At 40.5% G+C, this 26,864-nt stretch overlaps 2 protein-coding genes across 3 annotated transcripts in view; one reads left to right on the top strand and one right to left on the bottom strand.

Moving 5' to 3' along the window:
* Positions 1–253: 253 nt before the first annotated feature.
* Positions 254–6,168, bottom strand: LOC307019297 (NAD-dependent protein deacylase sirtuin-5, mitochondrial-like). The gene is made up of 9 exons (XM_079650082.1): positions 6,030–6,168; positions 4,496–4,597; positions 3,934–4,067; positions 3,288–3,513; positions 2,568–2,655; positions 2,392–2,445; positions 1,718–1,841; positions 1,425–1,540; positions 254–1,242 (listed from the first exon to the last, which is right to left on the bottom strand). The coding sequence occupies exons 2-9, from the start codon at positions 4,590–4,592 to the stop codon at positions 1,170–1,172; spliced, it is 912 nt and encodes a 303-aa protein (XP_079506208.1). The 5' UTR covers positions 4,593–4,597; positions 6,030–6,168; the 3' UTR covers positions 254–1,169.
* A 734-nt stretch (positions 6,169–6,902) lies between these two features.
* The window catches only part of LOC307020155 (phosphatase and actin regulator 1-like), a 42,797-nt gene continuing 22,835 nt past the window's right edge, over positions 6,903–26,864 (top strand). Inside the window, exon 1 of one of the 2 annotated variants that reach the window (XM_079651327.1) lies at positions 6,903–7,096. In XM_079651327.1, the coding sequence (XP_079507453.1) occupies positions 6,985–7,096 (112 nt within the window). In that variant the 5' untranslated portion in view covers positions 6,903–6,984. The remainder of the gene's footprint in view (positions 7,097–26,864) is intronic. The other variant, XM_079651331.1, reaches the window with a different exon arrangement.

The following is a 26,864-nucleotide window of genomic DNA, read 5'->3' on the forward strand; positions in this document are numbered from 1 at the left end:
ATTGTGTCATAGACTGCTTTTCACTTCAGACTGTTTCCATCCTCAGCAGCATTATGATTGAGGCTCATACTTTGTACTCGGCTCGCCTCAGCTGTAACAAATCTGGCCTCAGGGTGCTTGAGTCTGCATTTCCTCTCACTCATGCATACCAAGAGAAAAACTGGATACAATAGTGTTGAGTTACTGTATAACCTAGGATAGAAAGCTACATGCTGGCATCTACTGTTCATTTGTGGCACATACACACAAAAAAAAAGGAACAATTATTTATTAATGCAGATAATAAAACACAATAACAGCCAACGTACATTTAGTGTTTTAATAATAACATTCTCTATTATTGCATTGGAAGTTTTCATCAACATCAAGGAATTGTGCGTGATGCTTAAAGGCAGGGTTAGGGTTATCAAATATGTGATTGCTTTCATTTTTATCTATCAACAGTTAAACATATATTTGAAAAAGCAAAAAACACTATATCTATTTTTGAAAAACCCATGACATGTACCTATTGATTTCCTACAAACAGCATGAGAAGGAGTTTATGCGGCATCAGGCTAGGATTGAACAGAGAACATTTCCCCCTCTCTACCTTCTCTGTCCTTGGTCAAAGCAAACTCTGGAACTGTAACATTGGTTGATTTGCACTAAAGGTTTAAAGCAAGCCTTTGGTCAAGGTTGTGTAAACAGTTTTGAAAGGCACAAGATTAGGTTCTGTTCAGTAGAGAAACAATGAATATTCTCCATTTGCATCAGAAGTCATTTGTTTTGATAAACAGCAAAATAGGACAATTCCTCAACAGCATCTTATATTCAACATTATATAGGAATAGTAATACCCTCTAATATCTCAGGATACAATATCCAATGCAAATAACTACACAGTGCATTCCCTATGGTATACCAAACTGCATAGCTCCTGCCTAACTCAAAGCAGTAAATATGTAAAACATACAAAACCCCATTTCCAGTTTATCCAGCTATACAGTATATTCAAGTATTAAGATATCCATCTCCAAGTTCAAACAAGCTAAATTCTAAGCTTAACCCTCCATCTAAGGCAAACATTTGAATAAAATAATGCTATGCACCACCCACGAGCCTTTGATTGCATTAGTATGTAGAAGAAGCCGCTGGTTACTGTTTGTAAAGTAATTATTTTTACAAACTTAAATACCCTCCGATTCATGTTGCGCCAAAGCCTGGGGAAGCGTTGTTCCACATGGACCCTGGAAGTGGAACCTGAGCCACATCACACAGAAAAAACAAGGTCAGAATTTTAGGTTAAAAGGGTAAAGGTAACTTATTGATTCAAGGTTCTGGATATTGCCTATTCTTCAACTGGATGGCACTAAATATCACTTTCAGCTTACTAACTAACAACTTGGTTAAATATAGAAAATTCAGTTTTGTGAATAACTTACGTGAAGTACTCAGTTTTTGGAGTTGTATTGGTGTTAAATTCCGCCACTGGGACACCCCTTGATGCAATCTGCGGCCCAAACATGGCTGCTGGGTAAACAATGGAAGATGTGCCCACCTACAGGTTAACAACAGGGAGAGAAAAACACCAGTGTCAACTTGAAATCTACTGAACAGTATAGTAATAAAATGGTACAGTCTTTTATCAATTTTGACAAAATACTTTTTTACCTACTAATATTATACAGGAGGAAGATATAACATGTATCCACGTAAAAAAAAAAGGATGACTCACCACCAGACAGAGATCACAGGTTTCCATCTGTTCTTCCACCTTGGTCAGGATATGAGAGTCCATGGTTTCTCCGAAAAACACCACGTTGGGTCTCAGAAGACCGCGGCACTCTCTTTCGCCACACCTTGACACAGCAGCACCAAACAGTCCTTAGACGATTCATTGTTTTATTCCGCACAAGTCTAAATCCACACATACTTCACTAATTTCCCTGATTGTATAGCCACGCATGCAACATGCTTGATGGTTAAAATCAATGAAAAACAATGAAGCAGCGGACATGTGTTTGATGTCATATCAAGGTTCCTTTTCGTTGGCAGTGTGTAACTCTTATTATTTGCTTTTATTTAGCAACCTTTGCTTGAAAGCCAATATGTTCATAGCTCACTACTGCCCCCATGTGGAAGCCCTGGCTGCCATATCAATAACATTGGAATTGAGTTAATTCCCAGGTCACCACAAAGCATGATACAACCAAGTCATGAAGGCCAGAGAGGCAAAGAAAAATATATGTTATGCTCGGCGCAGGTCACTGATGTCTTTTCTCTCTAAAATCACTAAACTCTGATTAATGACGATACCCATGTCCCAGTTAAACTCCACCTAAGAACAATGATCAGTCGGAAAGTTAATCTGACCAAAGAGTTGTTAATATGAAGTGACAGTAATCCCACCTTGGTAGTTTATCCACAGGAATCTGGGCATCAGCAACATCTGCGTCAGGTGCGCTGTAAAGTAAGAGAGCAAACACAGTGGGGTAAATGACACATGTGGGTCAAACTGAAGAGCTCAGGCTATACATCTTGCATGTTTATCAGTGTGTGTTTACTCCAGAGGGGCTGTCTTTTACCCTTTGTCCTTTAGGGCAGCACATATGGGGCTCCGCTTGTTGACAGCCACGTGTCCACAACTCACACAGCGCGTCTCCATAAGACTGCCTGCAGTTTCACAACAACAACAAAACACAGCTGTTTTTCATCTGAGCCCACCACAGCCATTGAAAACATCTCCTTCTCCACAGAACTTATTGACAGTAATAGTCCTGTTTTCCTGACTCAGACACAGTTAATTAAAGCACGAATTGAGCAAAGAAATAAAGGTTTGGTGCAGTTTTTGCCACAATCTACCCTAGAACTGTGTGAAGACAAAAGATTTTAAGTTTGAGATGAGAGAATCAGCTTTGGAGTTGGTGTACTGATATGAAATGACTGACTAACTCTGTTGGCTCATGGGATGTTTGTTTGAAAGACCAACTATGAATCACAAAATGTTTCCACAACCAAGTAAAACATGGCATAAATAATGTTGCTGTCATAGTTTCCAGTTACACTGACCATTGAGCACCTTCATGATTTACTTTAAATGAAATTGCATTTTAGCCCTACTTAGTATGTTTTTCGCAAGGTTGTAACACATTTGATGCATCGAAATAAAAATAATAAAAATATAATTTAGTTCAATTTAGGAAAGATCCCGACTACAAAATGAATGCTACAGAAAACCACAGAATCAAGCCAAAATCAGGTCTTTAATGAAATGCATGGTGGCGTGTAGTTCTGGCCAAACTCACCATGAATCTTGAGCAGATGTTTGGACCCGGCCTGTCGGTGCAGGTCGTCGGTGCACTGGGTGATGACCACCACCGAGCGCCCCTGCTTCTTCAGCCGGGCCTCACACTCGGCTATAGCCAGATGGGCAGCACTGGGCTTCCTGTTCAAAGCCAGTTCTCTCCTGTAATGGTAAAACTCCCAGACACGGGACGGTGTTCGAGAGAAGGCCTCTGGGGACGCCAGGTCCTGTGCATACATAAACAGAAGCATGTTTTAACTCAAAACTCAAATGCTAACAAGGTCAAACCTGTTGTATTCAGAGGCAAGGATTTGACAGATAATGAAAGGCAAAGATTAGGTTTAACACCTCGATTAAAAAGGGGAGAATATCATCTTTTTTTATGAAACACTATTTTTTTTATTCTTTCCTGAAGGTAAATCTACATGTAGCCCACAACATGTATCCAGATTATGCAACAAACACCATTCCTCTTGGCTGTTGCTTCCAAGATAAATCCACTGAGCTGTGAAGATGTATTATGTAAGCATTAAATACACCCACTCAACAAGTGTGAACCGCAGCTGGAAATCAGACCAAACACAAAAGTTTGACCTATATAAAAAGACCACAAAAAAAGAAGTGTGTTTTGCTTTTAAGAAAATTACCTGAGATTGCCACTTCCTCCACTTCTCATGTTCCCCTCTGAAGGTTGGTACTCCACTCTCTGCACTCACACCTGCCCCTGTGATGATTGCTATGTGCTTGGCTTTGGAAAAAACCTTGCGGAATTCAGACATGTCTGGGAAAATAAAAAGAAGAGCAAGATATAAAGACTTCTATGTGTCATTATACATATTTTCTTCATCTTACTTATAGGAGTTGGCCTAAGTATTATTATAATTGCTAATATTACAATATGTTATACATATATAGGGGTTTTGGTGTCTCTGCAACAGACTTTGCATAAGTAGAGAGGGGAAAGATTGATTTTAGAAAGATGTCCTGTTGGCTATGCAATTGTACAACTATGTGTCTGTAACTTGTTGCAAAACATTACTAAAAACTCTGAATTCAAACATTTTTCTGAATAAAGTTCTGATGCACAGCGCTTGTCAGGAAGGATGACCTGATTGGCTGATAATTAATGTTAAAGGAAGGACCAATATTCACCTGACACAGCAGCCAACAAACCTAAAACCTCATTAAACCTAACCTTTATCATTTTACCTGAGTTGGGTCTTGCTGTGTCCATCAAAGGTCCTTTCAGCACATTTGTGGAAATGCGAAGACCAAGGGCAATCACAGCTCGATTCTGGAGTAGCATTGTCACTGTTGTCCAAGAAGACCAGAAGAACACATGAAAAATAACACAAAAACAACTTGTTGATTCATTTAAAGCATGTCCTGCAGATGTTCTCTAAATATCAGGGCGACTGTGGCTGTGAGGGAGTGTGGTCGTCTTTCAACCAGAAGGTTGTGGGTTCGATCCCAGCCCATGCAGTCAACATGTCGATGTATCCTTGGGCAAGATACTTAACCCTGAGTTGCTCCCGATGGCATGGCCAACGGTGTGTGAATGTGTGTGAATGTTAGGTCCTAGAGTAAGGTACACTGCTCTGTATGAATGGGTGTGAATGGGTGTATGACATGTAGTATGTAAAGTGCTTTGAGGGGTCTTAAAGACTGGATAAAGCGCTATATAAGTACAGTCCATTTATATTTCATGCATTATGACTTGAGAAATATGGAACTTACATTTTCTTTAAAACCTTATTTTGTGCAGCCAACAGAACATCACAGATAATCTTAACAGACATCCCAACGTTTCCAAAGATACACAATATGTAACTTAATGCAGACAAAATAAATGCTAAATTCATCTAAAATATCAACATTTGCTGTAATAGTTCAGCCAAAAGGATAAAAGCTGCAATGAAGAGGAAAAATCATATTGTATATGTGATGCTGTGTGTGAAAAGTTATCATAACTGAGGGTTATACTTTATATATAAAGTAAATTCGGAATAATTGAGCCTACGGATGTGCAACTGCCTCCGTTTATATAACATAGCAAAACATAATCAAAAAAAGATATGGCAGGTATGCCTGCATTCTTGTGCTTGTGCAAGTCAGAGCAATGAAACTCTTGACTTGTACCAGGCAATTGCAACACACCTAGTTGTTGGTAATGATAAGAAGGAATGTGCATACAAATACATGTAAAAATAATAGACAGGTAAGGGTAAACGGCCTGCTTCGACAAACTATCAATACACACATAGAAATGGGCGAGCCCTACAAGACTGAACATTCAAGTCAACTGTGTCGAAACAGGTTTTACAAGAGGCCCAGCCCTCATGTATAAAATACTACAATTCACCACAACTCAAAGAACCGTTGCCATACTGTAGATTTCCATAGTTACAGCTGCTTCCACTGTTTCAGTTTATTGGCCATTTTTAAACGGACTTTAAACTTCTTTAAACCTTTTTCCTCCCAGCCTTTTTAACTCTCGCATGCTGGGAGTACGCGTACAGTTGTTTAACGTTGTATTACCTGTTGCACAGTCCTTCACAAATGTACTGCGTTAACAAAATGTCGAGAAGTTAGTTTGGGATATAATCCTGTCGCTCTCTTCGTCATAAAAACAGGAACTAACGTGCACATCCAAACGTGTGTATTTACACCAGACTGCATGGTATTTACAGGTAGCGTTTACTACGCTGAAACAGCACTGATAAATAAACTTTAATTTACTTACCTCGCTAAATGATATTCCTACTTTTAGGAGCAGAAAGTCAAGCAGTTTGCTTGTTTACCTCATGGTTTAGCTCTATCACTGCAAGTACGAGGCGCCGTAAACGTACCACACTGTCGTAAATCGCACTCTGAAAAAAAAAAAAGTTTACTGACAAAAATGTTTAGTTGAGGAGAGCCATCTGGTGGTGGACTGCTGTAAGTGTGATTCATTCAGGATGATTCATTCATCCCAAAATAAAAAAAGAGCAGCACTTTATGCTTCACCATAGGAGTCGTATTGTGTTTGTAGACTGCCTTACTGCAAATGTTTTGCTTATTAGAAACAAAACGTATTAATGGCATGAAACTGCCTTCATTTGTTCTGTGTTTCACGACTGTTTGGTTGTCATCAAATATGATACTTTTATCTAAAGTGTGATGGCTAGGGTATGATAAGTGAAGCCACCTAGTGCCCTAAAAAGCCTATTTGAAATAATAGATAGGCTATCTATTCACAAATTGATTGATTATTAGTATAAAAACACTGAATTCCCTACAACAATACTGCTAATTCTGTAACTAATCATGGTAGAGCCGCAACATAAATATATAGGCCTATGTCTGATTCAGTAGCGAGGCCTATAGCAAACGATTTTGTGATAAACGTTGATGACAAGACAAAATCAATGCATTTGACCTAAATGGGGGAACACATTATCATAATATTGGCACACACCCCTCCCAAAATATAGGTGTTTTTTTCACTTACACCATCCCACCAACGCCCCCCCCCCCCCCCCCCCCCCCCCCCCCTCCACTCTCTCTCGCTCTCTCCCTCCCTCTCTCTCTTCCCCTCTCTCTCTCGGTGTGTGTGGACTCCCTCCTCCCCATCGCTAGCTACCTCGCAGTGTGAGTGGCCGTGGTTCTGCCTCTGCCCCAGTCGGCCGGCAGTTATCCCTGGACACTGGTTCAAATTGATGGCGACCACTCCAGACAGCAGCACAGACCGCAGACCGATCAGGAGACTCCGCTCCAAGAGCGATACCCCATATCTGGTTGAAGCCCGACTCTCCTTCAACCTGCGGACAGGTAGGCGCACATCCATCCGCCCTGTACCCAGAATCTGTTTGTCAGATGTTTTACCAGATGTCTTTATGTGGGTGGACTGGGAGGGATTATCGCATTAAATACACTTTACGCGAACGACACATTACAGGCTTTTCCCTACAGGCTATAGGCTAATCTTCTAAACTGGTGTAGATTTCCTGTGATGTATAACTCCATAATTTATTAATGGAGGGCTCCAAATATTCTTGTAAGGATGGAAGGGATGTGACTGAAATGTTATGCAACTTTGTTGACTGACGCTAGTGGTTAATGACGTGTGTGTCTCCGAACACATTGAGGGGGTCCGGTCGGAATTTAAGCAGCAATGGAATAGCTGTAGAAAGCGTTCATGTGAGAATTCGTCAGCGCCTGGTAATTTCTACCAATTCAACGCAGTTACATAATAAAAAAGCTTCAACGTGACCTATAGTAGCCCAAGCTTTGGCTGTAATGCACAAAATCTGATGGCATATCCGGTTTGATCACCGCATCATTATAAACAGTTGAAATAGATCCTGCAATGATGGTCTTTGTGAATAGTGTTCTGTCTCCATCACCCTTTATAAAGCGTGTTGCATCCCCTGTTACCATGGTGACTTGGCATTTTATGCTGACTGAGTAAACAGGATTCACATATTTTGCACTACAGTGTTATTAAGATTTACATGCTGCATCCAGCTGTCTGCTTTAGAGATCTCATGGTGTTAGTCATTTAATGATCTGTAAAATGGCCGTAGCAGTCACATTCAAAATTAGCTTCTCTCTTATTAGTCCTATCTCTCACCAAAAGCTACATATTTAAATTGCTTGTTTTGTCCAACCAACAGTTACAAATGCCAAGGATATTGAATAAAAAAGGTACAAGCATGGGATCCAAAATCCTCCATTACATAAAATATGTTCAGCAATAAGCAGGGTTTGTGTTATTTCAAGTTGAGGGGATTGAAATCACAGGGTCACCGGTTTAGTTACAAATGACTGCACCTTTGTCCAGTGCAAGTGCTCAGTGCCCAACAATGTAGCTGCTGTTTTGAAAGCCCCCAGGTGTGCAGCGTGATCCCAGGGGCTTCTGGAAAAGAGTGTTGGTTTGTGTTTTCCTGGTTGAATGAATTTTGAATAAAAAAGCCCCCCCAGCATGTTTATCTCTGATAAGCCTCTGTAGTGCTTTGCTGCCAGTGTGTGTTTGGTCTGTGGAAACATGTTTCTTGTCAATGGCAGGACACTGTTATGTGTCTCCATGCTCCTTTTTTATTTCAATACTCTACATTGAGCTTAGCATCCATGAGTGTGGCGAGGGGGCGATTTGTACAACAGTGCTGTTGACTCACTTCCACCTGAAGAAGAGGAGAAAGCTTTGGCTTGCTTATTGCCAAGGAAACTAAAAGGCCTAGTTGTCGACCCAGGTGCTTGATAATGATAAAGGATCAGGGCTGCCAAGGGTGTGAAACAAGAACTGAGTTATTATCTCTCTGTAATTCTGGACCATGCAATCGCTGTGGTTTTCTCTTAATGTTTGAAGGGTAATTTGAATGGTTAAGCCTGATATTCTATTTAGATAACTGATGATGACTGCATCCAGGTTTGCATCAATCAACTTAACCAAAAGCAGAAATGGCACTTTAGTATAGAACACAATAGTCATGACACTGCCAATGTCTGCCAGCTACAATGAGAGTTATCCAATTCGTTTTTGATGTGTGGTGAGTTTGTGTTTGCGCTGATTTGGAGATGAGTTGAAGGTTCTAAGCCAACTCGACTGTTCAGTGTTTATACAGCTGATACTTTGGTTTATTTCTTGATGCCGAAAACCAGCTCAGTAAGCCAATACATGGATCAGATTTCTATGGGGGTTCAGTTTTACTGTGAGTTTGACTTTAGCAGGCAAAAGGCCACGGCATAAAAATGACAGATACTCTCTGGGCTTCTAATGGAATCAGTGAGCTTGTATGAAACATTGCTTTATTGCATTGACCTGTTTAGTGTCAGCCCTAATTCAATTAGGGCTGACACTCACGGTTAAATGACCCTGCACAGTCACAAAGATATTATAATAACAATATAGTGGCCTCAGTTACCGTGCGGATATTAAAGATTTTGTCACCTGTCATAAACATGAGGGTGTTGATGGATGGTTAACCTACTTCACAGGTTTGATTTCAGTCATTACGGCCAGTTATAAAACGCACACACAAGCACACTCATCTGGAATAGAGGCTGAGAAAATACAGCTTTTTAACATACATGTTTAACTACTACATCACCATTGTTTACCCAGGGATCTTGTGTATGGATTTTTAGCCAAAAGGCACAACATTGCGTTTGTATGTCAACGTGCATGTGTTTGTGATCACGGCGTGCATGCATGCCTATTGGTCCCTTGTTAGTATGATGTGCACAAGCTGCCTGCTGACATAGCATCCGTCTAAGTGAAAGAGGTTGTCTGCTTGTTGTTATTTCTCCATCATTCAGCAGCTCAACTACAGCCCCATCTGCTTTCTGTCTGCACACTTATGCTTCACACAAGAAACTCTACCAATTAAAGAAGGTTGCTCTTTTGGCTTTCCACTCACATCCTCATGCCAAAGAGACCAAAAATATTTGGGTTTTCTAACCTTTGCTCATCAACATCCTTTTAACTCTCCTTCTGTCTCTGTATTAGACTCCTTCTGATACAACTGGATGCCCATAAAGTCTTTGTTGGATATTTTCATATAAGAATAGATCTGACTGACTGTCTGGTACGATTACAGTTGTGTGTAGAACACTACAGTTACGTTGCGAATGCTCAACCTTCATGCTATATGTTGTGATTTTAACAGGAATAGTAAATGGCAGACATTTCGCTTTTTTAATTGGGCTAAATAAATACATGACGGGAACTATTTTGTGTGTAGAAGTTGCCATTTGGGACACAGCTCTCAATGTTTAACAATCATAAAGCATATAATAATCTGGACTAACACTAATTCATTTTAAGATTCATTTTGTTGGTTTTCTCTATGCCCCTTGCTTCCAAGGTCTGGTATGACATATGGATCATTAATCACAGCACACCTACTGTACATACAGTTGCAAGAAAAAGTATGTGAACCCTTTGGAATTACCTGGATTTCTGCATAATTTGGTCATAAAATGGAGGAAGCCACTGCTGTCCAGAAAAAACATTGCTGCACGTTTGAAGTTTGCAAAAGAGCACCTGGATGTTCCACAGCACTACTGGCAAAATATTCTGTGGACAGATGAAACCAAAGTTGAGTTGTTTGGAAGGAACACACAACGCTATGTGTGGAGAAAAAAAGGCACAGCACACCAACATCAAAACCTCATCCCAACTGTGAAGTATGGTGGAGGGAGCATCATGGTTTGGGGCTGCTTTGCTGCCTCAGGGCCTGGACAGATTGCCATCATCGACGGAAAAATTAATTCTCAAGTTTATCAAGACATTTTGCTGGAGAACTTAAGGCCATCTGTCCACCAATTGAAGCTCAACAGAAGATGGGTGATGCAACAGGACAACGACCTAAAGCACAGAAGTAAATCAACAACAGAATGGCTTCAACAGAAGAAAATAGGCCTTCTGGAGTGGCCCAGTCAGAGTCCTGACCTCAACCCAATTGAGATGCTGTGGCATGACCTCAAGAGAGCGATTCACACCAGACATCCCAAGAATATTGCTGAACTGAAACAGTTTTGTAAAGAGGAATGGTCCAAAATTCCTCCTGTCCTTTGTGCAGGTCTGATATGCAACTATAGGAAACGTTTGGTTGAGGTTATTGCTGCCAAAGGAGGGTCAACCAGTTATTCAATCCAAGGGTTCACATACTTTTTCCACCCTGCACTGTGAATGTTTACATGGTGTGTTCAATAAAAACATAAAAACATATAATTGTTTGTGTGGTTTTAGCTTAAGCAGACTGTGTTTGTCTATTGTTGTGACTTAGATGATCAGAACACATTTTATGACCAATGTATGCAGAAATCCAGGTAGTTCCAAAGGGTTCACATCCTTTTTCTTGCAACTGTATATGTTAATTTTGATGAACATCTGGATGCAGTGTGAAGCATAGAGACATGGGGACCCCGAAGGCTTGAGCTCCCACCATTGTACCTGTCCTGAATGCAAATAGACAAAGCTGGAGCCCAGACCTGGCTGCATTGCAGTTGTTGGAAGATATGGGGTACTTATCCTTATCCTTACATATGCACAACATGCATACACTGTATTACCTTCAAACATGGATGCAAATGTAGATGCAAGGACATGTAAACATGCAAGCTTAAACTCACAGTATTTGCAAGTACCTTTAGTCTCCCAATTTAAAGTTAAAACCCTGCTCTGTGTTGCAACCACATTAGGCACAAGAAAAGCTAAACTCAACTCATTCACCTCCCACCACTCCCTGCCTCTCTCTCTCTCTCTCTCTCTCTCTCTCTCTCTCTCTCTCTCTCTCTCTCTCTCTCTCCACTGCTCTGTGTTGTACAGTAAGCACTGCTGTCCAAAAGAGTACAATCAATACATACCAGATGCATGGTGGGACGGGACACATTTCTGCTGCAGAGCCTGCAGGGTTTAGCAGAGGATTTACAGTACAGTATGTCAGAGACACAGTTTAAACGGGCATTAACTATAGCCTCTATATCAGGACATGTGTGCAGATATTTTGTGTTGTGTTTCACTTATCTATTAATCGTTTTAAAATGTATTTGCATGCATACAATCACATAAGGTTTAATCCGATGATGCACTTTTTAGTTGGAATTGAAAAGGCAGCTAAAGGTGACAGCAAAGTCAAGAACGAGCAGAATTTGCAATCACCAATACAGGCTGTCAGTTTTCTTTCAAAGGGAAGGAACATTTCTGATTAAATAGCTGGGCTAGAGCCAGTGCAGAGGCTGATGAATTTGTAATGTTTTCAGATGTTTGTAGCAACACTTGGGGCTATTAGCACAAGTGTTACACAAAGCGGTGATAATTAGTGGCAAGAGATTTACTGCATATCAGTTCTGTTTCTGCTGCTTCCAATCTCTCTCTCTCTCTCTCTCTCTCTCTGTGTGTTTTCTCCCCATCTCGTTCTCGCAAGCAGGAATACACACAAAAAGCACATGGCTGACATTTCAGACCATCCTATGGTATACCAAAGGCCCTGCATCCCAAAAAACCAACGAGCATCCATCTTCCTCACTTGGTTGTAAATAGGCCTTCTTGTGAAGCATCCCGGGTCTGAATAAAACATGAGTGGGAAAATCAGAGCAGAAATAGCTATGCTATAAGCAGGATCCTTACTGGATGCTTGTGCTGCATAAGTTCGCTCAAGCATCAATGTCGCCTGGCCAGAAATCTGCCAACCTCTGCAGCTCAATGTTTTAAAGTAAACGACAGGCAGGTGTCTTCTGAGAGCCTGCAGGAAGCTTCATCCTCAGAATCTCTCTCTCTCTCTCTCTCTCTCTCTCTCTCTCTCTCTCTCTGCTTTCCTTTCATCTCTGTCTCTTTCTCTCGCCTTTTCCAACACTTGGAAGTGTGCAAAAGGCTCCTGGCTGTGATATGCATTCCACAAGCCAGCTGAGAAATTACGCCTCTTTCAAAAGCCTTCCAAGCTGAAGAAAGCGGCATGATGATGTTCTTATTAGTCATATTTATAGTAAGAGTGGTGGCAGATCAGGCAGAGAGGGGCAAAGATACCACTGCGATCTGAAAGGCAGCATCACCAAAAACCAATTACACTGGAGGAGAGAGCTACGCCTGAACCCTTATAACTCTCTAATGCTGGTTTTCAGAATTTAAAGCAACATGCAATGCATTCTGTTTGAGACAAGGGAATAAAGGAGGCAGTATGTTGTCAGATATGGGTAGATCCTATCCCTGTATAACTACAACAGAATGATTATCCTCAGCAAGATCATGTCAGGCAGGGGCTGTGATGGGCATCCATTATCTGGATATGATGTATGTCTGCAGGATGGCATTTTGTTGCTGGCGTCACCATGCAGCTCTCAGAGTGCACCAGCTCTTTAGGACATTTCTGCTGAGTAAGAGACTTTACAGTCAGAATCCCTTCAACACAGCTGCAAACCTGGGACTCAATTCAATCAAAGCTGCATTGCACCACTCAGCAGTCCCTTAACATTGTATCCTATTCTAATGATAACAGTCAGGATGCATCTTGGCTCTTGTACTTCTGAAACTCATTAATTAAACGAGGTGGGGAAATGTTGTACCATATTTGATTAACTACACTTTATAGTACTCAAACCATGTTAACTGTAGCAGGTTCTGTCAATCAAAAACCCAAACTAATAGAATTTAAATGCCATTTTCTATTGTTTCTGAATAAAAACATATTTTAAGATATTTCCGTATTAGTTATCAAGATGTCAAACCAACAGTCCTATTCACTTTTGCTATAAATCAATAAGGAGTTACTGTTTATTTTCTATGTCAAAGAATAAACCTTTTTTTTTTGGATTGGAGCTTTTCATATGAAACAGAGGTGTTTGCTCTTCACAGAACATTTCAGTTAATTATTCCTGGAATCTTAAGACCGTTATTATGTCAAAAGGGAATAATTTAGTTTATGACTGGGATCTGAAAAGGCATAATTATTATACACGATTGAATCAAGGGGACATGTTCTAGTCACATCACATAATAACTGCAGTGATACAATGTTTATTCAACTTAACACTTAAAACTACCTTAAGGCCCTCTGTAGTTGGGATCAAGAAGTAAATAGTGTCTGATCAAGAGACATTGTTGTATCAAAACCAGAAGATTTAAAAGGACTCCTATACAGAATGGATTATGTATAATGTTCTACAGGGAATTATTCTGTAGCACCTGCAATAAGCCATGGCTAATTATGAACTGAGAACACCCTTTGATGTGACATGTTATATATCGCTAAGCAACCTGTTCCTGAGACCGACAGACATTAGTCTTATCTTTAGAAGGCATAAGAGGCCATAGGGGACCTAAGCTCTTAAGATGAAAGTCCACTCCATACTGTGGTGTTCATCAAGAGTAGGAAACAGAGGTTTCAGTCTGAGAAAAATCTCAGTGTCTCTGCAGACAGCCGATGTCCCTGAGGAGTGGTGCAGTCTGCCTACCAGTGTGCTGCAGAGCCCACTGAAGATTGCTTTTATTTTGTGATAATTCTGTTTCGATTTTCACTTGCTTGCTGTCTAGTGAGATTCTGTAAACATATAACCAAACCTTATTAAACCTAAATGTACTCAGCACATCCTGTCCAAAACTCTTTGAAAAGACTTGGAATATAAAATAATACAGCATTCCCTTTTCGCTTTTTGCATTTATTTCATTAAAGGTGGAGTAGGTACGTTTGAGAAATCGGCTCGAGATACACTTTTTGTTATATTCCATGGAATGCTCTTAACATCCCGATAGCAATGAATATCTTAAGTGCTTTGACAAAAAATCCATTAAAAAAAAATGTCATCTGTGGAAGCCGTAGTACTGTAAAAAGCACGACCAACCATTTTAGCCGGCCCGGCTAAAATAACTGGATGGCCTACCTGCCTGTCAGACTTCCATCTGTGCACAAACTTATCTCGTGCCCTCATTGGTCATGTGCGCGTTCGTGTGTGTTGGAGGAGGGGCTCTGTAAGGAAGTGGCAGATTTTTTCCGCCTGTGTATTTTCAAATTCGAGCGCACTCGAGCCGGTTTCTCCAAAATTACCTACACCTTTAAACAAAACTAACACAAAATGATTTGCAACCGTACTGTGCCATTTTTAGACATTTCCCTTCCTCACCTAAAAAAGGCTGCTGTCTGTTTCTTTCCATCAACTGACCTGCAACACTGCTTCTTAATTAGAAGACAGAGAGAAGAAATAGACAAAGTAGAAAATCCCAAACTGAGGGTTTCTATGTGCTCTGCAGAGAGATCACACGAGGGAGACAAATAATGATATGTTATGAAAGATTTAATATTAGTTTCATATGTATCCTCTCAATTTAAAAGATTAGCATTAGCATTAACAACCATCAAATAACGTTTTGTGGTCATTTTCAATTTGACAGCGGTGCATGTTTTCATTGAACATGTGTTGGGATGTGGACTGTGAAAGAACTGTTAAGAATGAATAAACATATTGATACTGCAACTCAAATATAGTTTGACTTTGGCTGAGGAATAGAAGTCAGTCCCTGGAGCACCACTGCTCTCTGGTGGAGCAATATTTTTTTTGCAACAGTAAGCTACTGCACAAGGTTAAATGTGCATATACACTATGGTGCTGAACCTATTTATGGCATAATCGATAAGTTGATCAACAGAAAATAAATCAGTAAGGATTACAATAAATGATTTACCACCTAAGTCATTTACCAAGGCCAAGTTGCATTTCATTGTAAGTTAACAACACAATACAAGCAATGTCAAGATGTTATACAGCAAGTCGACAGTTTGAGGGCCAATTGCATGTTTAATCACTATTTTTAGTTTTTTTATTCAATCGGCTGTATGTGAATGTATCAGAAATACTGCATATTCAATCAAATAAACCTGCATGAAAATAAGGACTTTGAAAATGTCTTAAAACTATTTCTCAATTACCAAAGTAGTAGCAAGCCGTTTTACTGTTAACAAATAATTGCAGCTCCAATCCCATGATGCAAAACAGGATGCTTTTTTCTTTGAATTGGATTCACCCCAAATTATCCAAATTGTGAATGTGCTCCTTCTATAACACAGCCTCGAGCTTCTTGTAGCCCTTGGAGAGACCTTGTACACATCAGCACATTTTACAAAAGCCTTTGATTGGATACACTCTGTGCAGAACGGTTCTTTTATTCTCAGTGGATGAACATAATTCACAATATCAGACAAAATGTCGTAACAGCTTTATTTTAAAAGTTACCTGACATTCACAGTATGAGACATGATGAAGAGAACATTGTACATGTTTGTAATGTACACATTCAACAAACATCATTAATTACTTTTATTTTCCCTGTGTTTCCGAATAGTGCCTAGTCAACTCAGCAGAACAAGAACATATTTTCCCACATATGGAGCATTGTTTGACACAACTGCTTCTTTTACAAATTTGCTTTTGTGGTGTATATATTGATTCTTGGGGAACAACATTTGAAGGCCAAGTCACAGTTTCACTAGGGAAAGTCTCTTTTGGTCTTATCAACTAGTGTTGTTTTGGAGTGATGAGCTTGTGGAACATTGTGTATTTGTTTCTGCTTGTTGTTTGCCATCAACCTCACAAGTCCTCTGGTGTTTGTGAAAATCATTTTGGTAAGAATAAACCTTGCCACAGAGATGACAAGCAAGAGTAGAGTCATCATTAACTTGCTCTCTGTTTGTAAGACTATTCAGATTGGATGGGTCATTTGTTGTGGCACTTGCTAATGGTGAAAGCGTTATTCACACTTCTAGGATCACTATTGTCTGGTATGGGATGTAATGTATCTTCTAAAAAAAAACAGAATTTGACGGACGCATTGTGTCTGTACAGCTATCACTAGTCTTGTGCCTCTTTAGTTTTGTAACGGAACCTAAATGTGATCCACAAACAATACATTTGCATTTTTTTGAGGATGTAGCCTACTTCTGCCTTTTTTCGAATACTACCATCTTTTGTCCATGTGGTCATCCTCATTAGACTCACCTTCATCATTGTCTACATTTGGTAGGTGATCGGACAGGCTGGGAAGTATGCAATCATCCCCAGAAAAAGATAAGGCTAGAGGAAAAAGAAAAAGAAAAAACAAATTTATTTTGAGAAACTTAAACAGAAGAAGCATTATACCATGTAAGAGAATAACAAATAAGTACTACCTTGTGAAACTGAGTGGCCATTTTGTTTGGGATGCTGAATAAGTGTATTCAGCGGCTCAGGTTGATTAATGCAAATGCAAATATGTGCATTGGTGCAAATTGAAAGTTGATGAAGGCAGAAAATAGTATTCAATGTACAGTTTTACATGCAGGTTACAATTTTGGTAAGTGTGCTTCTGCAGTAAAGAATGATCTGAATACAAGAGTAGAGCATATCAGCTTAAATGTATATGTTCCAAATGTAAATGAACAAGTAGGACAAATAACCATATAAACATTTGTGTGGTGCTGTGTTCCCTTGTAAAATTACTGCTAAGAACATTTTGTTTATAATATTTAACTTGTGCAGTTCCATGCCTAAATCTGTTATAAATATGAGTGTTTTGGCTGTCGTTTTGCTTTATTTGTCTCAGAATAATGGCTTGTCAGGTACCCACTTGTTCAAGATTTGGAACAGGCAGCAGCTTCTGCAGATTGAAGAGGAATTTTCTCCGAAGGGCCTGTAGACCTGAGTCCTATTTAGAGTTAGAGTCAAACAATGTTGGGAAGCTTTTGCTAAAGAATAAAGAGAAAATAATTCATTTAATGTCATTACTCTAATAATTGCAAACCCCTTTTTATACCACTACTGATCTTGAGTTACATTAAGGCAATCAAGCAAGACATTTAAGCAACCTAAATTCAATCCAACATCAGCATATAATGATCGGAACTGAGAAATTGACTATTTCAGTTTTTTTGCATTTTCTACAGAACATAATCTTTGCGATATAGTAGCAACCACTTACCTCATAAAATATTTCCCTCTGGCATCAATCATCACTAGACCAGGGGTGTCAAACTCAAATACATAGTGGGCCAAAATTTAAAAATGGATACTAGTCGAGGGCCAGACTGGTTCAATGTTTATTGCAAAACGTATTAAAATGAACTTATTGCACATATTAAACCTGGAACTAACAAAGCTTAAACTATTGCCGATAAAAACATTAATAATCAGTTGCATTCATTTCTTATGGCTCTATCGGCAGCTTCCCCCCCCCCCCCCCCCCCCCCTAACAACAGCTTCAAAAAAAACTATTTCCCTCAAAGAAAAACCAAACATGCCCTGTTGTCGCAAGGAAACAAGTGCATAAGGAAACATCCATTGAAACTCAGTGTGCTGCTCTGTGATGCTAGTTCAAGCCAGATACTTGCAGTGTTTCCCTATATACAAATAGTGGCGGCGCAGCGCCGCTGCTGAAATATGAGCGCCGCTGCTTAGGGGAGAGCCAGCCAGGTACCAATAAAAAAAAAAAAAAAATCTTAAAATAATAATAAGTGGTGACCCTTTTTCATTTTTGATTGTTTGTTATGTGGATTTGTAGTATTTTTGTTACTGTATGTTCAATAAAGGTGTATTTTTGATAAATCTTGAAACATTTCCCCGGACCCCCCTAGAGGATGTGACGTCCACCCCACAATTCAAACATGATCATACAATACTGAATACATTTGAAGCCATTTTGACGTCTATTACCTATGTCAATAAGTTTCTGTTTTTGCAGTGTATTTGTCTTTTGTAGAGATTTTTCATTTATTCTTTACATATAAAATGTCGCCTAAAATCTCACCTAGGGCAGCAAATTGTCTATAACCGGCCCTGGTACTAGGCCTCAATAGCCTTTCTTGTGCTGACACATAGAAAAAAAATTGGCGGGGCACACTTCGCACGCACAAAAATATTCCACGCGCTCCGCGCTCACATTATGCTGGGCCACATGCCTTAGCACCGCTGCTATGACTCCATCCTAGGGGAAACACTGACTTGGCATCTCATCTTGGGTGCAAATTCATCAATGTATGGGCTCAGGCTCTGAGCTGAGGAAATCCTCAGGATTGAGTGAAGGTGTGCGTGCAATATACCAGCGGGCCAGATCTAATAGTAATTATCCTGCGGGCCGAAATTAAATCCACCAAGGGCCTGATTTGGTCCCCGGGCCTTGAGTTTGACACATGTGCACTAGACTGTGGACAAGCTTCAGAAAGTTTGTGTTAAAAACTCAGGCACTTACGATGTAGGACCCAATTGCATGACCCAGGAGACAGAGGCAAAGTATTGGTAAGATACTTTATTTTTCCAAAAAAACAGGCAAGATGAACAAAAAAAAGTCACTATTGAATCTCAGGTTGAGATGACAAAAACATAATCACGTAGTGCGGAACAAAAACTTATAAAGAGCACAGAGCATAGACCTGACTGTGGCAAGAGACAAGACAAACTGACACTGAACACTGGGAGACAGGGGAATTTAAACACATGAGAAGACACAGGTGGGCACAATCAGAAGCAAAGCACAGTCTATGACGGGTGTCTCGGGCGAACGGCCCAGGGGCAAGGCAGAGTCCATGATGGAGTTCTCGGGCGGGCGGCCCGGGGGCAAGGCAGAGCCCATGATGGAGTTCTCGGGCGAACGGCCCAGGGGCAAGGCAGAGTCCATGATGGAGTTCTCGGGCGGGCGGCCCGGGGGCAAGGCAGAGCCCATGATGGAGTTCTCGGGCGAACGGCCCAGGGGCAAGGCAGAGCCCATGGTGGAGTTCTCGAGCGGGCGGCCCGGGGGCAAGGCAGAGCCCATGATGGAGTTCTCGAGCGGGCGGCCCGGGGGCAAGGCAGAGTTCATGGTGGAGTTCTCGAGCGGGCGGCCCGGGGGCAAGGCAGAGCCCATGATGGAGTTCTCGAGCAGGCAGCCCGGGGGCAAGGCAGAGTTCATGGTGGAGTCCTTGGCTGGGGAACTCAGGAGACCAGGCACAAGGACGGGCAGGAGCTGGTGGAATCTCTGGCGGGTCAGGCGTAGACGAGACCCTGGACAGAAGCTGGGTTGGTGTCAGTGGGACCCACGACGGAGCAAGGGCTGGTGTCGATGGGACCCGAAACAGGACACGGTGTTGGCAGGAAACTCGGCGGAGCAGGTCTCGGCGGGACCCCCAACGGAACAGAACATGGAGCTGGCAGGACCCCCGACCAAACAGGTGTCGGCTGGACCTCCAACGGCACAGGACATAGGGTTGGCAGGACCCCCGGCAGAACAGTAGTCGTCGGGGCCTCCAACGGCACAGGACATAGGGTTGGCAAGAACCCCGGCAGAACAGCAGTCGTCGGGGCCTCCAACGGCACAGGACATAGGGTTGGAAGGACCCCCGGCAGAACAGTAGTCGTCGGGGCCTCCAACGGCACAGGACATAGGGTTGGCAAGAACCCCGGCAGAACAGCAGTCGTCGGGGCCTCCAACGGCACAGGACATAGGGTTGGAAGGACCCCCGGCAGAACAGTAGTCGTCGGGGACTCGAGAGGGAACTCGAGCGGGGACTCGAGCGGGGACTCGAGGGGGAAACTGAGAGGTGGCTTGAGAGGTGACTTGAGACGGTACCTGAGAAGGAACTTGACAGGGGACTCGAGAGGAGACCTGAGAGGGAACTTGACAGGGAACTCGAGAGGAGATTTGAGAGGTGACTTGAGAGGTGACTTGAGAGGGGACTCGAGAGGGGACTCGAGGGGGAAACTGAGAGGTGGCTTTAGAGGTGACTTGAGACGGTACCTGAGAAGGAACTTGACAGGGGACTCGAGAGGAGACCTGAGAGGGAACTTGACAGGGGACTCGAGAGGAGACCTGAGAGGGAACTTGAGAGGGAACTTGAGTGCTGACTGGAGAGGGAACTCGAGAGGGGACTGGAGAGGGGACTTGAAAAGGACCTTGACAGGTGGATCGAGAGGGAACTTGAAAAGAACCTTGACAGGGGACTCGAGAGGAGACGGTCGGTAAGCCGACAGGACACAGGAAGTTGGCATCGGCCGAAGAGCCAGTACTGGAGCCGGCAGTGAAGCCGGAACCATGGCTGCTGGGGCCGATACTGGAGCAGTCCGTAGGTGAGTGATCAAACGATTCATCTGTACAGCCAGTTGTTGCATCTGTGTAGAAAAGTTTTCCTGAAACTCTGCCTGGCGTCCTCTCAGCTCTTGTATTCCCTGGGCGGCTATGCCCAGCTGTTCCTCGTGGTGAAACATTTTCACGCTGTGTGCCGACAGAGCGGCGTGAAGCGTTCTTGGGTCGGCTGGGTCCATAATGGTCAGTTCGTTCTGTTAAAAACTCAGGCACTTAGGATGTAGGACCCAATTGCATGACCCGGGAGACAGAGGCAAAGTATTGGTAAGATACTTTATTTTTCCAAAAAACAGGCAAGATGAACAAAACAAGTCACAATTGAATCTCAGGTTGAGATGAGAAAAAAATAAGAACAAAATGAAATCGCTCACGTAGTGAGGAACAAAAACGTATAAAGAGCACAGAGCACAGAGCATAGACCTGACTGTGGCAAGAGACAAGACGAACTGACACTGAACACTGGGAGACAGGGGAATTTAAACACATGATAAGACACAGGTGGGCACAATAAGGGGTGGGGCTGACGCTGATGAGCACAGGAGACACACAAGGGGTGACAGGTGAAAACAATCAGGAAATTAGTCACACTAGGGAAACTAACGACAGAGAGGAAAACACGGGGGAGAAAGACCAGACAATACACAGGGAGGAAAACATGACAAGGAGAACAGCAAAACACCCACTACCAGACACACAAAACTAAAAACGTGACACAACACAAGAATCGTGACAGTTTGCTACTGACGCTGTTACCTCAGAGCTGGAAGACTTAAAAAGCAAATAAAAAAGGCACAGAAGTAAATGCTAATGCCACAAAGACTGATAGTGATTTAACAAGAGCAGCCACCTCTTTATCCTGGTTTGTGATGTAGGTGTTTATTCTGCTCAGATGAGGCTCGATGGCCTGTGGGCTTGCAGAAATCATTGTTGCGGCACAACTCTAGCACCATCTGGCGGCATATGAAGAGACAAAACAATTCAGTGAAGGCTTTTCTTTTCAACTCAGTCACATGTGGAGGTGTGTCCCTGAGCGCCATGGTCATCTGTCAACTGTCATCAGCAGTACCATAAATATAAATAGGATGTATCTGAAATCAACAATCCTATGTCTATTGTCTCTGTTGGTTATTATTGAAATTAGTAAATGTTTGATCTTAACACAAGAAAATTATCAGAAGCAGATCCCCAATGGGGAAATTACTTTGATCACTCACATTACACACACTGTTTGAGTGCCTTCCTCAGGGCACCTCGGTAGGGCCCAGGAGGTGTCCTTACAGACTGATCCACTGCCTTATCAACAAAATGCAAGAAACAAGTACATTTTATGTTGAATGGCCCTTGGCATTATTTTATTTTTATTTTTTAGTGTATTTTTATTTTTATTTCATATTTCATAATTATTATTCTTTGTCTTTAGTATGTTTGACTTTTTTAATGAAATTATATTGTATTGTTTTTATTCAAATATATTATTATTATTATTATTTTTTATTATTATTATTATATGTTTTTAATATACAGTACATTACATGTTACGCAATTAATGTGGAAAGTCCCCACAGGAGCAATTTTGGGCACACAGCGATATGCTGACTGCAGTCACAGCCTCATTTTTATATATATTTTTAATAATTATTATTTTACCCAGGCAGACCTGCGTCTTTTATTGATTTTTAAAATGTTTTATTCATATTTTTTACAAAAAATGTTTAATGTTATAAATTAAATATAGTATTATTATTGGTATTTTTTTTGTATTTTTTTTCATTATTATTACATTACTTTTTATGTATTTATTTCAGTTATTCGTCTTTTTTATTTATTTACTTAATTTTGTTTATCATACTTTATTGAATGTCTTTATTATGTTTGTACTATGATTTGTATGTAATTAATGTTTTTATTTAATATTATGTATTACATTTTTATTAATTTATTGTATTTTTTAAAAGTATATTTGTATTGTTAACTATTTTTATTTACAATATAATATTTATTATTTATAAATGTATTTGGTTACATTTAAAAACATTTTCTTTTTTTACTGTCAACTATTTTCTTTTTGCGTCCCTCGGAGGTGTGTGGGGGGGGAGGGGCGTCTACCTAAGGTTGGCCTTCCCGGCAGCCCCTCTGTACTCGTGTTGACCGCAGAGAAGGGCCAAGCAGTGGAATTCAGAATTTACTCTGTTGGTGATTTGTTGGGTGTCATTAAATAATTGTGACCAAATCACCCCACTTGATGGCGCCATTGTAACGCGGGATTCACATGGCAGGTCTGAAGTGTAATGGTATTGCAACAAACCTAGTATTTTTGTGAATTGTGCTGTATCTTGAACAATAGCTCTTAACATGAATACATACATAAATAGATAATAGCTGAATGCCTTTCATGTTACGTTTTTTGTTTGGCCTTTAATGGCTTCTTTTAAAGCAACGGGGTGTTGACATCATGGTTTTACTGCCACTGTTAATATTGGTTTTCTTTATAAGACCAAATTAGTACATGCAAGCGTTCGTCTTATTTATCAGGGATTGTTCACACCTACCTTACCTTCTCATTTAAATGCAAAAAAAGCAGAATGTGCCCACACAGTTTTACCTATTTCAAGATTTCTATGAAACAGTATGAGAGATCTTCTAAATGACCAACATTATGTTATCCATTAGATAGCAAATGACATTTTAAAACATTTAAAAATAATTATTATATTAATAAATCAAAATATGTCAACATATCTTCAAGTTTCAATGTGACATTTCAGAGTGACGGTACCCAATGTCACACAGAATTACAGGTACCATTTGATATGTTACATTTTTGCTCTGACAATCAAAACTCATGTTTAGACAGGGCAAGACAGACAGGGGGGACTCAAGAAAAGACAAGCAGGAGTGAATTATAAGCGAGCAGCATCTGTTTAGTTTTCTGGAACTGTAGTCGCAAGAATCTTAATCCCTGACATTCTGTGACAGTACGAAACGAACATTTCTGTTGACAGAATTATATTCACAGTGACTATTAAGGTCAAGAGGAAACGTTGAGGACTTGCCCAACTGTAAAAACAAGTGGTTACATTTCTATCTTAAACTTTCTCTGTGTCTTTATTTATTTTCTAAATGAAAATATCACAGTTTCTTTCTGAAGTGTTCTAGTCTGTTGACTTTACATAATCACGTCTCATTACTCTGCTGCCTGTCCTGAGAAGATTGAGCTTAATGCTGAAGGTGGAGCAAAGAAAAAATCGCAAGGAATCATTCCCCTGGCAGATTATGGTTGCATAACTATCATTCACATATCCCTATATCAAGCACGAAAGGTGGAAAAGGCAAAGCTCCACACATTTAACATGTATTTAATTCCCTTTCAGATTCTTGTCAAGTGGTACTGTATGTCTACGAGGGAGCATGACAGATAATAATGCAGAGAGATAATGACAGATGGGAAGAGACAGAGAGATGCAGGGAGAACAGGGACAGCAGATTTGTAGGGACAGGCTGCTCAGTTAGAGATAGTATGATTGTTTTGTTGAGAAAAACTGTACAACATTCATGGAAAACAGTTAAACCATGATCAGAAATGTGCATTACATTTCATTGCTATTCAGTCAAAATGTCATACATTTTACCTTTTAAATCTAGAAAGTGAAATAGAAACAACACTTTTCTACTTTTAAAATGGTGCATAAGAACTCATATTTGCTGAGGTTTTATGACAACAACACTATGAGCAAACATCAGATGTTATTCAGAGAGGATTGGAAAATGCTTCTTAGCAGATTTGGTGAGCATACTGTCAGTTTGAGTTTATTATGACAGTTTGTGACCGTGTCAGGTATGTTGTCAACCACAGGAAAGTATACTTAACTTTTCAACACCAGCACTGTGAAGGATTACACGTTGCATTTAGTCTTCCCCAAAACACCCAAGTGCTCCAATTATTTTAATCAAATGAATTTTCTTTTAAGGCAGCAAGAGTGAAACAGGACAGGGTTGAGAGGTTTTCCCAAATTGTAATTGAACTGATCCGACTTTAAGCGAATTGTTTCTTGTTGACTATTATGTTCATTTAATTTATTATCTTCAAGTTAAACGGGACCAATTTCAGGACAGAGATTCGGAAGCTAGTTCATGACAATCTTTTGTATCTTAAACAATGTCATATTGGCCTTCATCAGCAATAATTCCTGAGCAAAAGTCTCCTTGAGAAAAGTTCAATTTACACAGAGATTGTTCTAATTTATTAGATTTACATTTAGGAGGACAGTAAATGTGCAATATAGGCCTAACAGCTTAAATCTAACAACAGTTATTCTCAGATAAATGAAACCAAGTAATATACTGCAGTACTCAGCACTGCCTGGCACAGAAGGTAAACACACTGCCAAGTACGACCATTCTTCCTCACAGCTGACAAATGGCCTGTCATGTAGCTTTAATTATTTAATAGGTTACTTGTAAGAAGGATGTAATAGGATATTGAGGCCGGAGTGGCTCGGGCTTAACAAGGCCCATATAAGTCAACATACTTATGAGGCCATTGCCAGCTTTAAACCTAAAGTACATAAAGATAAATCAAGGTCTATATGCAGAATAATGTGCAATGGCGGAGGTAAGCACAGAGATAAAGGTCCTCAATGTCCTGGTTTATGGATTATCATAGCAGTAAGACAGCAATATAATTGTTTAAAGCCCCTTACTCTTTAGTTGTATCTCATTCAAACACACATGCAGGCACAATTGGCTGGATTCTTATCTACCTGATGCCTGACTTTCACTCCTTTACTTGTTAACATCTTAACCTTTGTTGGACATGTTTTCCAGACACAAATATTTATTTCTTGCCTAGTAAACTTTACGAAACGTGAATGCAAGAGAGTGTAATTTTGCACTGAAAAGAGGCCACTGAGGGCAGCCGCTGCATTGCATGGTGGTGGGAGTAAATCAAGTGCCTCTGTCCCTCATTTCAGAGAGGGCTTTGATGTCGCTGGAATAAGCTGCAGCTCATTGAAGGAACATCAAAGATACTCTCCCCCCAGCCCACTAACATTGAATGCTCCTCTGTAGGAAACGTGATTGGAAATGCCATTGGGTCCGGTATCCTTCCCATGATTAACGGATCATTAATTGGCCATTAATGTTATCAATTACCCACAAAATGTGCTCAGTTACTTCAGGGATCAACCAAATTGCTGTTTGGAATTTGTGGTGTAAAGAAGGAATATTTGATGCTGGCTTTTGAGCTCCCTCATTTGAAGTATTGAGCTTTATGATCACTGATTAGGGTCCCTTTGCTCTGTTTCATTTCTTTGATTTTAATTCTCTGCGCTCTTGTTTGTTATCATGCCCAAATGATGTAGAAGTTTCATTTTTGCACTCACTTCTCTCAGCGCTTTCATGTAAAGCAGATTTTTTAAACCTCACTCAATCTTTTATTTTTTGTGATAAATACACCGCAAATCAGAAGATTAGATTAGGCTAAGGGGGGGGGGGTCATTTGAGTTCATTGACGTATGTGTATCGGACAACTTCATAGACAGAACATTTACTATCATGTTTTACAATTCAAAATACATATTAAAGCTTTTAGGTACCAAAGGGCTTCATTTTTGATCGAGTCTCTTTCAGTGTTGACCTATTATGGTCACTCAAGTAGGAAGTCAAATACCTCAAAGGGCTGTTTAAGGAAATCAGTTTTTCATTCGGTTTTGACTTGCCAAATCGTCCAATAAGTGGCTCTTTGCCCCTTAAGTATTTACTTTATCTTTTTCTATATTCTCAGTGTTTCAGATAAACTGACATTCTTTTTTAGATAATTATCTGAGTTTAATTTTATTAGAACAAAAGTACACTATGTTTTGGTAATTCCTGACCAAATGGTGGATATAGTTGTCTTTCAGTTTTTGTATGCAGAAAAGTTCCGGCATGTAATTTAACCTGCTAAAAAAGAATTTGAATCCTTTTATCAGTCGAGTAACTTTTACCTCTGTCCACACTAGCCTATACGAGGAAGGCATGGTG

Source organism: Notothenia rossii (assembly GCF_949606895.1).
Source record: "Notothenia rossii genome assembly, chromosome: 9".
NCBI lineage: Eukaryota > Metazoa > Chordata > Actinopteri > Perciformes > Nototheniidae > Notothenia > Notothenia rossii.

What these genes read in the sequence shown, in the direction of transcription:
- LOC307019297 (XM_079650082.1), bottom strand. Translation starts at nt 4,592, where the DNA reads ATGCTACTCCAGAATCGAGCTGTGATTGCCCTTGGTCTTCGCATTTCC. An exon ending in GGAGGAAGTGGCAATCTCAG is followed by an intron (nt 3,514 to 3,933) that starts GTAATTTTCTTA and finishes ATGTATGCACAG; the next exon opens with GACCTGGCGTCCCCAGAGGC. An exon ending in CCTGTGGATAAACTACCAAG is followed by an intron (nt 1,842 to 2,391) that starts GTGGGATTACTG and finishes TGCTGTGTCAAG; the next exon opens with GTGTGGCGAAAGAGAGTGCC.